The 13,473-nt window shown below is 35.7% G+C and overlaps 1 protein-coding gene across 7 annotated transcripts in view; it reads right to left on the bottom strand.

Moving 5' to 3' along the window:
- Window positions 1–317: 317 nt before the first annotated feature.
- LOC123535356 (serine/threonine-protein phosphatase 6 regulatory ankyrin repeat subunit A-like) overlaps window positions 318–13,473 on the bottom strand; it is a 103,018-nt gene continuing 89,862 nt past the window's right edge. For all 7 annotated transcript variants that reach the window (XM_053519041.1, XM_053519042.1, XM_053519043.1 and 4 more), the window contains 5 exons: window positions 11,771–11,867; window positions 10,554–10,663; window positions 9,723–9,931; window positions 8,729–8,847; window positions 318–7,365 (listed from right to left, as the gene is read on the bottom strand). In XM_053519041.1, the coding sequence (XP_053375016.1) occupies window positions 7,197–7,365; window positions 8,729–8,847; window positions 9,723–9,931; window positions 10,554–10,663; window positions 11,771–11,867 (704 nt within the window). In that variant the 3' untranslated portion in view covers window positions 318–7,196. The remainder of the gene's footprint in view (window positions 7,366–8,728; window positions 8,848–9,722; window positions 9,932–10,553; window positions 10,664–11,770; window positions 11,868–13,473) is intronic.

Here is a 13,473-nt window from a genome sequence, read left to right on the forward strand (position 1 = left end):
GCTAGCAAATAAGTGGCACAGCCTTGGCAGGAAACTTCGGTGTTAAAATGGCCTATGGCATGCCATCCCCACACTTGTCCCAAATTAAGCTTAATGGACAAGGCTGTTTAAAGAAAATGTCTCCAGACTGAGATTAGCTTGTATATTAGTGGACACTAGACTGTATCAAAGAAAATGTGTCCCATTTGCGCACTAATGTACGACATACACTGACCTTGCACAGTTCTAGAAAGATCATAGGCAAGATACTTGATTAAAATAGTAGCATGCCTGCCTACTCATTGGAAATGGATGCAAATGAAAAATTAACTTTAAAGTAAATTGTTTATTTTATTTAATCTCTTAATATGCAACAGTTTTAAATTCATTTATTTATTCACATTAACAAATGATAATTAACAAAATATGTTTGTGTTCTATTTAATAACGTGTAATATAAACCTATATAACAAATAAATTAAAAATCATTCCAGATGATATACAATACTTTCTAAAAACAGTAAAAACAATAGAAAGTTAAGAAAACAAGTCACACTCGCCGCCAATCCATAACATGGGCAAAAAAAAAAAAAAAAAAAAAAAGTGTAGTTTAGAGTTTAGTTTAAATTTTATCTGTGGTTTATTGGGGGAGTGTGATTTGGAGTTTTTTTTTGTAGTTTATGTTCTAAGCCTGAAGGGGCCGTAAAAATTGTTTTTCTCAAAATAAATAATACAAGCTGTAAACCTACTTCATGCTCATTCTGTGTTCCACTTAAAACTTTTTAATCAAGCATTTTCTAAGTATTATATTAAATCTTTTGTATGTTTGTTTTTGGCTACTATTTTCCCAATGTTTCATGTAAATCAAGCACAACATGGAGCCAAAACTGCTAATTTCAGATAATAGCCCTAAACAGCTGAAACAGGCAATGAAAAACAATAAAAAAGGGCTTTTTTTTTTTTACAATAAACGCAAAATCTCATAAAAGATAATGAAGAACAATTAAAAAAGTCTTACTAACACCCTTCGAGTTCTTTAGAAACATGTATTTATATTCAATGGTATAGTCTTATAAATATCTTTTTCTACAGAACATGCAAACCAAACAGTGGAAAAAGAAGTGAAGAATTTCATGAGATTCCTGTAAATACCTAACAGCATTTCAAACTGGTTTACACTGATGATGGGAATTTTCTCCATCATTAAAGCTTCAAAGTCACCATAAACTGCGCTGGTGATACTTCAACCCAAAACAACCCTTTTACATCATTTTAAACTTGATTTCTCAAAAAAGGCTTTAATAAAATCATTCTTTTACCAATCTCAATTTTAAAAGATCTTGAATATTTTACAAAAATGAAAATAAAGTCAGACTCTCAGATTCCAAAATTAAGAAAACCAAGAGCCATGTTAGACATGGCCAATCCCCCCGCCGGGCATATTATAATTGAAGGCTAAAGTTCCTGGCAAGTTAGTGTCTGAAAGTATTCATTTTGGGAGAAGCTTTGAAAAACCATTTAGTTGTGGTCCACATCAGGGGTTTTAAAGATGTGGAAGAAAGAATTATTCAGTGGTGAGGTGGTTTACTGCTAAATTTTATTAATTTTCATGAACAGTATAGCTGTATGATGTTTTTCTATATGGCTACTGTAAAAAGAAGGAATGGAAAGCTAACGGGGAACAAGAGTGCCAGAATGTCACAATATATGCCCGACACAGCAAATTTCTTTACACTAGCAGCTGTATTTGCAAATGGAATTTTAATTTTGTGGTTGTTTAGTAATGATTGTAAGTCTTTTGTTTTTCTAAGTCCACAAAAAAACTCATTACCAGGTAGAGATGTCTTAATATACACCTAAAATTGGAAAGTAACATCCAGGTTGTACCACAGAAAAGTGGTCTTGTTTTTTCCTTGTGGTCAATTATAAAAATGTTACAACATAAGTTATTTATAGTAACAACTAATGGAAGTTAATCTTTAAAAAAAAAAAAAAAAAAAAAAAAAAAAAAATTGTAAGTCCACACAAAAATCGTTACTAGGTAGAGATTGGTCAAAATACACCTCAAAATTGGATGTAGCATGCATGTTGTACTACTGAAAAGTGGTCTCGATTTTTCTCTACCATAGTAATGAAAAAGTTACAATAAAAGCTATTTAAAGTAACAACAAAGGGAAGTAATTCTAAAGAAGGGAACTGCGCATGACACTTCATCTCATGATGGTGTATAATTGTGCCAAGTTACATCAAAATCCCTCCATGCATGAAGAAGAAATGCTTCAGACAAAGTCATTCTTGAATCTGACCTTTGGCCTCTAAGTGTGACCTTGACCTTAGACCTAGGGACCTGGATCTTGCGCAGGACACTCTGTCTTGTGGTGGTGAACATTTGTGCCAAGTTATATCAAAATCCCTCTATGCATGAAGAAGAAGTGCTCCGGACAAGGTTTTCATTCTTGTATCCTTTGACCTCTAAGTGTGACCTTGACCTTAGAACTAGGGACCTGGTTCTTGCGCATGACACTCCACCTCGTGGTGGTGAACATTTGTGGCAAGATATATCAAAATCCCTCCATGCATGAAAAAGATATGCTGCGGACAATTTTTTTAAAGAAAATATGATAAAGGGGAATAACTCAAAAAGTAGGCAAGGTAGAGTTATTGTTCTTGCACACTGCACTTCCTCCTAATGTGTTCTATCAGTGTATGAAGTTTGAAGAAAATCCATCTAGTACTTTTGGAGTTAGGCTCCGGACAAATTTTTTGAAGAAAATATGATAAAGGGGAATAACTCAAAAAATAGGCAAGGTAGAGTTATTGTTCTTGCACACTGCACTTCCTCCCAATGTGTTCTATCAGTGTATGAAGTTTGAAGAAAATCCCTCCAGTACTTTTGGAGTTATGCTCCGGACAAAGATCGTTGCGGACGCACGGACGGACGGACGGAGAGCATTTCTAATATCCCCTTCGCCTTTGGCGGGGGGATAAACAAGAGTGCCATGATGGCCCTAGGTAGCTCACCAGAGTTACAAAACATAACATACATTTTTGACCTAGTGACCCAGCTTTTGAAACCCCGTGACAAGTTTCAAATTTGTCTGAGTTTTCAAGGAGATAAACATTCTGACCAAGTTTCATGAAGACTGGAGCAAAAATGTGGCCTCTACTGTTTTTTTCTTCGATTTAGCCTAGTAACCTAGATTTTTACCCAACAGGAGCTAATTTTTAACCTGTCCGAAATTTCATGGAGACAAACATTCTGACCAATTTTCATTAAGATTGGACCAAAATATGTGGCCTGAGTGTAAACAAGCATTTCCTTTCATTTGACCTAGTGACCTATTTTTTGACCCCACATGATCCAGATTAAAACTCGTCCATGATTTCATAAAAACAAACATTCTGACAAAGTTTCATGAAGATTGGAGAAAAAAAATTGCCTCTAGAGTATAAACAAACTTATCCTTTGATTTTACCTAGTTTTTGACCCTACATGACCCAGAGTCGAAATCATACTTAAGACTTCATGATACCAAACATTCTGACCAAGTTTTATGAAGATTGAATCAAAAATGTGGCCCACAGAGTGTTAACAAGCTTTTCCTTTGATTTGACCAGGTGACCTAGTTTTGTATCCCACATGACCCAGATTCAAACTTGGCCTAAAGGTCATCAAGATAAACATTCTGACCAAGTTTCATGAAGATAGGGTCATAAATGTGGCCTCTAGAGTGTTAAAAAGCTTTTCCTTTAATTTGAATGGGTGACCTAGTTTTTTACCCCACATGACCCAGATTCGAACTTGACCTAGAGGTCATCAAGGCAAACATTCTGACTAGTTCTCATGAGTTTCAAACTTAAAATGTGGTCTCGGAGTGTCAACAAGATTTTCCTTTGATCTGGCCTAGTGACCTGGTTTTCGACCCAACATGACCCAGATTCAAACTTGGTCTCGGAATCATCAAGATAAACATTCTGACTAAGTTTCATGAAGATTGGGTCATAAATATGGCCTCTAGAGTGTTAACAAGCTTTTCCTTTGATCTGACCGAGTGACCTAGTTTTTGAACCTGGCCTAGAGGTCATCAAGGTAAACATTCTGACCCAAGTTTCACAAAGATAGGGTCAAAAATGTGGCCTCTAGTGTTAACAAGCTTTTCTTTTATTTGACCTGGTGACCTAGATTTTAATCCCCAGATGACCAATATCGAACTCGTCCAAGATTTTATTGAGGGTAACATTCTGACCAAGTTTCATTAAGATTGGGCCAAAATTGTGACCTCTAGAGTGTTAACAGTCAAACTGTTGATGATGGACACAGGGCGATCAATAAAGCTCACCTTGAGCACTTCGTGCTCTGGTGAGCTATAAAGCTTCAACCAAAGAAAGTTAAAAAAAACCCTAAAAATTGTTTTATAGTTATGTCTCCCACCACACAGTGGTGTGAGAGACATACTGATTTACTCCAGTCTGTCTGTCTGTGTGTGTGTGTGTCTGTCTGTCACAAAGCTTGTCTGCACTCAAGTCGAACATTTCTCATTGGATCTTCACCAAACTTTAACAAAATGTGTTTGGCCATAAGACCTCGGCCAAGTTCGATAACTAGCCAAATCCGCTTAGGCAGTTTTGAATTATGGCCCTTGAATTACTGATTGGATGCATTCATCCAGAGAAACTAGTCATTTTTCATTGGGCAGCACTGTCACAAAGCTTGTCTGCACTCAAGTCGAACATTTCTCATCGGATCTTCACCAAACTTGAACAAAATGTGTTTGACCATAAGATCTCGGCTAAGTTCGATAACTAGCCAAATCCGCTTAGGCACTTTTGAATTATGGCCCTTGAATTACTGATTAGATCCATTCGTCTAGACCATCCAGAGAAACTAGTCTTTTTTTATTGGGCAGTTGTGGGAGACATGTGCTTTTTTCTCAAAAGCATCTCTAGTTTCTTTTGTGTTTATCACCATTTTTCAACAGTATCTCAGTTATGCAACGGCTGGCAGTTAATCTAACTAGTGTTCCTGGAATCTGTACCAGTACAAACCTGTTCTTTGAAAGTAACTGCCAATTTTCCCACATAAATCAGAGGTAAAGGACGAATGATTTTAGACACAATGTCTGTTATCAAATTGTGAGAACATACAGAAAAGAGAACATACGCCTCGCCCGAGGATCGAACTCGAGACTGCGATCCGTAGATCTGCACACTTACTATTGAGCTAAGCGGGCGGGCTGTTTGTAGTTTCTACTGCAATGTCAAATAATATTAAAACATTCTTAAGTTATATCATAATTATATATAAATAAACTTACTATATCAAAATCTTTAATTAATGTTAATTAGTGTTTGGTATCATTTTAACATCAATATTGCACAAACAATATAAAACTTAGTGGCATAATGCAATCTTACATAAAATCAAATCAAAAAATATTAAATTGAACATGCTCCCTAAACCGATATATACATCTGTAAAACAAACAGTCCCTGATTATTTTTGACAAATGTCTTCCTAATACAAACACAGAAATATTCCTGTAAAAAGAGTGAGAAATCGGGATGCATATGTAACAAAAGTATACAGTGGAACCACAAATGAACTGTCTCTCAACTACAGTTTTTTTCCCTGGAATGTGTGCAAGTTAGTAAAAATAGCTGTGTAAATACCTAAAAATGTCAATAGATTGGAATTCCCGACCTTCTGTTGTTCATTCATGAAATAACCTTATTAAAGGGAAAGGTAACGATGCTTTTATGTTCATTCTATCCATCAGGTCTTTGTAAATTATTTTCAGTGTCAAAATAGTATTAAAGATGAAAAAGTTATGAACCTTTCAAAATCTACCATAATCGAAATGGCAGCCATTTTTTTCTTTGGCAATGAGTAAGTGAAAATTAGGTTATCAAGCAGTCCTCTTTCAATATGGTAAGGTATTTACTGACTTTTTTTTTATAGCATTTTATTTTTTGTACATAGATCAAGTGCCCATTTTCACAACTTTATCTGCAATAACAATTTGTCTCGTCTCCTTGGCACTCCTGAAACTCCTGTACTGCAAACAAACTACTTCTCAAAGAAGATTTTTGGAATCGGTGAGGTTCCCCCAGGGAAATAATCAAGAAAAACCCATGTATAAATGTACCAATCACTTCATGCGCTGAAATAACATTTTACATTATGAAACTTTCGATTATAAGAAAATACTGTACAAAAGAATCATCTGAGTAAAATATTCTACGTAATGATATGTATTAAACTCGACTTGCATTCTACAGATTTCTTCACCATTAAAAAAAAAACAATGCCATCACAGATTAAATATTGCACATACTGACATCTGAACAAAATTTAACTATGCACAAGTTCTGTTGCAGAGATGTTGCAATACTTCTGAAGCTTGGCATCAATCCTTGGTAGAACAGAAGCATACAGTATTTCACACATTTATTACGTATACAAATGTACACTGAATAAGTGATGTATAATGAAAAAAAAGTAAAGACTGCCGATTTTACACACCACTGGAAAACACTGAAATCTTGGTCCTTTTGCATGTAAAACAGATTTCATGTGTGAAAGCATTCAACAATTGTACAATGAAAATGATAATCACAAATGTTTGCCGTTTAATTATTCCCTGGAGTCCTGTTCTTAGCTCCATGCATCAAGCAATTATGGCAGACTTTCCTTTCCATAGTTCTCGGACAGATCTGAAGAATCATTTCCAGGTAATTTTAGATTGCCTTATTAGTTATTTATAATAGGAGTACCTTACATATATGGAAGGCCATCACAGCCATATCATTAAAGTATCAAACATTTTCCTTAAAATGATCACAAGAATACATTAATTACCTACATTGATGTTTGTACAATGGATTTTGCAACAAATCCATGCATTAGAATGACTAACATTTGTTTTGGTTACACACATTATTTTATTTCAGTCTTATTTCATGTTGGACACAGCTATCTAAACCTCTAATAATTTTCATTTTTGAAGAGGTAGGTGGGAAACATACCCCCTTTTTGATGAATACACTGAGGATTAGCACCATTAAATTATGAAAATTATTTTCTGTTGGACTGCACAATTTGTGGGAGAAAAAAGATAATTTATTCTGCTAAAGAATGTAAAAGCAGAAAGAGATCTCTGCTTGGATCACATAAGACCTGCTGTAATTACTCAGTCATTGATCACAATCAAGAAATATTATGCTATATATTCTCCTGCCCTTGGAGGTTGTCTCAATGAATGATATATATCATTGATTTTATCAAAGTTTATTGTGGATCCGCCCCCAAAACTTTTGACTGATGGTAAGGACTCCGTCAGTGTCCTGACACTCCCAGCTTGTCCTTCCACAGGGACCTGGCGCTGTCTGCAATGAAAAATAAAGTTTGTACCCAATTCCAGACTGATTTACACTTTAAGAACATTTACTGCATACAAAATTAGTAGTACAAATAGCAGTCAAATAGTGACCAGAAATTTAAATCCACTACGAACAATTTTTCTTGAACTGCATAAATTCTGAAGCAGAAGACTAAGTGTCACTTGTACACTGATGAATGAATCCTGTATTTTAATACTCATGTAACCTATCTCAAGAACTGAAAGTAATGGCGTACCATCAATTACACAGGTGACTAATTCTAACCGATTGTGCTGCCAGGTAAATCCACAAAATCCCAAGAAACGAGTAAAATTTCCATTTATTTAATGTTCAAAGTCTACAAATTTATATCCATGCAAGATAGCCATTTTGTTTAAAACCATGAAATTCCGTGCCAACAAAATTAAATGATTTCAGAATATTTAACAAGAGTGCCAGAATGTCACAATATACGCCCGTCACAGCAAATTTTTTTACTCTAGCACCTGTATTTGCAAATGGAATTTTAATTTTGTGGTTGTTTAGTAATTATTGTAATTATTTTGTTTTTCTAAATCCACATAAAAACTCCTTACAAGGTAAAAATACACCTAAAATTTGAAAGTAACATCTATGTTGTACCACAGAAAAGTGGTCTTGGTTTTTCCCTACGGTCAATTACAAAAAAAGTTACAATATAAGTTATTTATAGTAACAACTAAGGGAAGTAATTCTAAAGCACTTCGTCTCATGATGGTGTACAATTGTGCCAAGTTACATCAAAATCCCTCCATGCATGAAGAAGAAATGCTTCGGACAAAGTCATTCTTGTATCTGACCTTTGGCCTCTAAGTGTGACCTTGATCTTAGACCTAGGGACCTGGTTCTTGCGCATGACACTCCATCTCGTGGTGGTGAACATTTGTGCCAAGTTATATCAAAATCCCTCTATGCATGAAGAAGAAATGCTACGGACAAAGTTTTCATTCTTGTATCCTTTGACCTCTAAGTGTGACCTTGACCTTAGACCTAGGGACCTGGTTGTTGCACCGACACTCCGTCTCATGATGGTAAACAATTGTGCCAAGTTTCATTAAAATCCCTCCATGCATGAAGAAGATATGCTCTGGACAGTCATTCTTGAATTTGACCTTTGACCTCTGTGACCTTCACCTTAGACCTAGGGACCTGGTTCTTGCGCATGACACTCCGTCTCATAATGGTGAACAACTGTGCCAAGTTTCATAAAAACCCCTCCATGCATGAAGAAGATATGCTCCGGACAAAGTCTGTGGATGCCGCCCGCCCGCCAGGGGCGTTCCCATAATACGTACCGTTTTTCAAACGGGCGTATAAAAGCCACTCATACCTGACAGGCTGTCCTTTCCGTGCCTTCTGCACCATTTTAATGAGGGTTTTATTATTCGTTATTTCTTCAGGTAGATGGCCGTTCAGCGTAAGCAGATTTAGATCTATACCATTTACAGTCTGTAAATAAATATATCGCACATTCTAAAATATTAGCCACTGGTAACCTAAATAGGCAACGGTAATTTCAGTGGGAGAATAGTGCAAGATGCAGAAGCTTCCCTGGTTCTTTAGCAGGTTGGATGTCAAGCACCCATACACTGGTGGCAGCCTTGTGTCCACTTTGCAGAAAACTAGTAATAGTGCTACCATGTTTCATCTACTATTTAACACACAATACACATTAGAATGTAAATAATGTATAGCAGATGGAAGTGTGTTTTAAGTAATCTAAACACTCGACATGAGCAATTATATGCTGCCAAGAATAATTCACTTTGGCATTTTTGATTCAGATATTTTTGGTGCTAATCACACACAACACCTTGCTGAAGATTTACATGTCTAATGAATGACTGGTAATTTGGCAAGATTACTTCTTAAATGAATTGATATACACCATAGGCATAGGAACTCTGAACAAGTTAAAGCCTTAAAAATATACAATGCCCATCTGAAATACATTATCTTCAGACATTAACTTCAAATGCAGAAAATCCTCATCAAAAGAATTTAACATTACTTATTATACATATGTTGAGCTAAAATGTATTCATGCATTAAAAGTTATGCAAGAACAGTTGATTGATAAAAAAAAACTTCCAGGTTTTAGCAGTAATAAACAGTAAGCTTTTCTAACTATTTAGCCACACAATGTCATGTATTGCATAGTATTTTAAACCTATGCATAGTATTGTTATTTAAACCTACCGGTAATGCATAGTATTGTTAATACATGTACATATAAACATGTTAATTTTATGTTCACATACACTATAGGTAGAAACTTGATTCTTTCAACTATGAAATTTGTGTCTAGTATACCTTTAACCTACCAGTAATTTTTCAAGGATTTTTTTCCTGCCAAGTTTACAAGCAAGATGGACTGGTGTAAGACCCGCATCATTTTGCATGTTTATTACAGCTCCGTCTGCTTCAACCAGATTGGTTGCTATGACACTGTAGTCCCCACCTTCTATAGTACGATGTAGTGGAGTGTTCCCGTCAAACAGATTCACTGCACAAATGTGGCTCACTATTCCATCTACAAACACAAATAAAATACTGTAACATCTGAAATAATTAAATTTTATCAAAACGCATCTATGTTTTCAGCGAAGAGGACTACTTTGGTATTTTTTAACGAAACAGATTCACAATTTATTTAAACTTGTTTACATGGTCACATCAAGGGAAGAGGCTGTCCTATCAAATTAAATCTTACATTGATAGTTGCTATGTGACTTTATGACTATATGTGGCTACGTGACTATATGTAGCTATGTGACAATACCCGGTATGTGAAGTTGCAAAAAAGGTGACAAACTGTCCGATTAATAATCTGACCATGAAACTCTAACTACCTATCTTGTCCATGATACAACTATGTTGCATTACAGAGATGAAAATGAAACATGACATTTTATAGCAATATTACGACATTCTCCCAGTCAGGGCATAAGTAGGTCAGGTTAGCAAAACCATGAAGAGTGCAATCTTGTCATCATAATTAATATGAAATAATCAATTTAATTTAACTAAGAAGGTCGGTAAAATATAAGGAACATTACTTTCACAATAATTAATTTTTCATCCATCATTTTCCCCATGAATTCCTTACAACGACATGCACACTAATCCATAAATTTGATTGTAGAATATCATACCATGATATATATAAAGTCCCTTGGGTCTCTCCACGTCAGTGAGGTAGGAGGTCACTTTGTTTTGTCCTCTCTCTGTAACCACTGGTCCAGGTAATGTATTTACCATATCACTGAAAATAAATTGGAAGTTCTGTATGTAGATGCTTTTCTCACTTATTTTATACGATTATGTCCCCTGGCTACATCATGTGTTCTACATACAGCAGTTTTCAACATGGCAATGATTATCTCCCCTGGCCACCGCATAAATTCTATGTATAGATGCTTTTCTCACATATCATACAGGATTATCTCCCCTGACCACCTCAGAAGTTCTAAACATACCTCAAATTCAGCTTGACATTTAAGGGTAATGTAGGCTGTAAGTTACGTAAGAGTTCTTCAGACCGGGAGGTATGATTGGTAGTTACTAGAGTTAACCCTAGTCCATAAGCTGAACTCGCTCATACCTGCTTTCCACAGATTATACAGATTATCTCCCCTTGAAACTTCAAACATTGTAGATATAAATGTTTTTCACCAAGACTTCACATGATTACAATGTATCTTCCCTGATTACATGAGCCGCGCCATGAGAAAACCAACATAGTTGCTTTGCGACCAGCATAGATCCAGACCAGGCTGCGCATCCGCGCAGTCTGGTCAGGATCCATGCTGTTCGCTTTCAAAGCCTATTGCAATAAAAGAGACCGTTAGCGAACAGCATGGATCCTGACCAGACTGCGCGGACGCGCAGGCTGGTCTGGATCAATGCTGGTCGCAAAGCCACTATGTTGGTTTTCTCATGGCACAGCTCATATGTTCTGTATACAGAAGCTTCCAACATGGCACAGATAGTGACTGTTATAATAAACAAGTGATGAAAGTTTCAAAGCCATATGTCAAACAGTTTACACAAAATATGAACTGGTACGAAAAACTTAACCAACATTTGTAAGTTAAAAGGGACAGTCACCATAATTCAGCCAAAATCCTTGATGGAGCTATGTACCCATGCCTAAAACTGGACATGATGATGATACAGAAGTATTGAAAGTTTCAAAGCTTTATCTCAAAAGGTTTTGTCAAAATGCGGACTGCTACGAAAAACTTAACCAAGGTGTGACATTGATGCCATGGTGAGTAAGATAACTCTACTTATTCTTCGAATAGTTGAGTTAATATACCCAGTAAAAAATTTTTTTGACAAAGTCATCTTTGCAAAATAAGATACTTACCTGGGGTTCAGACTCAGAGGCCTCGCCAAGTCACAAGTTGCCCCTAATGGAAGATTATCATGGTCCCCTGACTTCTCCAATGTCTTCATTAACTCCTCTAGAATAAAGTGTGAAAGGAAGTAAAAACAATCAATATAGTGAAATACCGCCAGTTGAGATCAATCGCTCCAGCAGCCAACCTAACTTGAGCAATTAACTCTTATCATGCTGGGCACAATCGATTCTGCCTTTATGACCAGTGTAGATCATGATATGCAGGCTGATCAAGATCTTCCCTGTTTGCCATTCAGTCAAGCACTGCTTTTAACAGTTACTGGCACTGTCCAAATTGAAATATGGGCGTGCTCATTAACCAGGGATGTGACAGCCCATTGACCAAAAGCGAGGAAAAACGAGGATAACCCCTACAACTTTCAACATTATTACAATTTTTGCATATGTTTTGGCAAATCTGACCATTTTTTTTTTTCAAAATTTTCAGTTCAAAAAGAGGAAATCAGCTGAAAAGAGGAAGAATCACGTCCCTGTTAACATAGAAATTTAGCAGGGTAAGGGTTAAGGTCTCGGACTGTTTTCCTTATATTTTCTATGTTTGGATTGCTTAACCTCAGGATATTTCAGGCATTTTGCTCTCCCCTTGTGATCTTGTGGGGTCTGTTCTTTACTGTACATGATTGTACATACATAAAAAACAATTTTAGTCTGGTTCTATTTTTCTACAAAATACATACTAAGGCTTGCCTTCTAAATAGTGAAATCATGTATAAATAAATTCAGCATTGTTCTCATTTTTATTTTTATGACAATGAAATAATTTCTGACTAGGAGCTGAAATATTGGTATTCATGCAATACCTGTCTTACAATAATCTTAACAAGAGCTGTCCGTAAGACAGTGCGCTCCACTATTCGGCCATTTGACAGTAAAATGAATATATGTCTCAATAAGAGACCTCTACTTTAAAAGGAAGATACATCAAGGGGCATAATTTTGTCAAGAACACAAATTAGAGTTACTGGGATTGTTACCACACATGCAGTTGATGATGGTAAAAATATATTTTGAGTTTCAAGTCATTATCTTATATAGTACCAAAGTTATGTCCAGAAAACAAAGTTTGTCAAAAAATTTAAGTATGAAAGGGGCATAATTGGGTCAAAAATACAAATCAGAATTATGGGGATTGTTACCACACATGCAGATGATGATGATAAAGATACATTTTAAGTTTCAAGTCTCTATCTTATATTGTACTAAAGTTACATCCAGAAAGTGAAGATTGCCAAAAAACTTTTAAGTATGAAAGGGGCATAATTCTGCCAATAATACAATTAGAGTTATGGGGATTGTAACCACACATGCAGATGATGATTATAAAGAAGCAGTTTTAATTTCAAATAATTATCTTTTAAAGTACCAAAGATATGTCTATAAACGAAGATTTCAAAAAGATTTAACATGAAAAGAATTCAAAGTATAACAACTTTGTGACCTTGACCTTGGGTATAATGGGCCCAGCCCCTGCATATATATTGTTTGTATGCTGGACAATGTTAATTTGAACTTACAATAAGATATAAGCAATAGTAACAAAGATACGACAGAAAAACAAAGGTTGCCAAAAAACTTTAACCTTAAAAATAACCCAAATGTAACACATTGGTGACCTTGACCTTGGGTATAATGGACCCAGCCCCTGCACA

Source organism: Mercenaria mercenaria, chromosome 12 (genome assembly GCF_021730395.1).
Source record: "Mercenaria mercenaria strain notata chromosome 12, MADL_Memer_1, whole genome shotgun sequence".
NCBI lineage: Eukaryota > Metazoa > Mollusca > Bivalvia > Venerida > Veneridae > Mercenaria > Mercenaria mercenaria.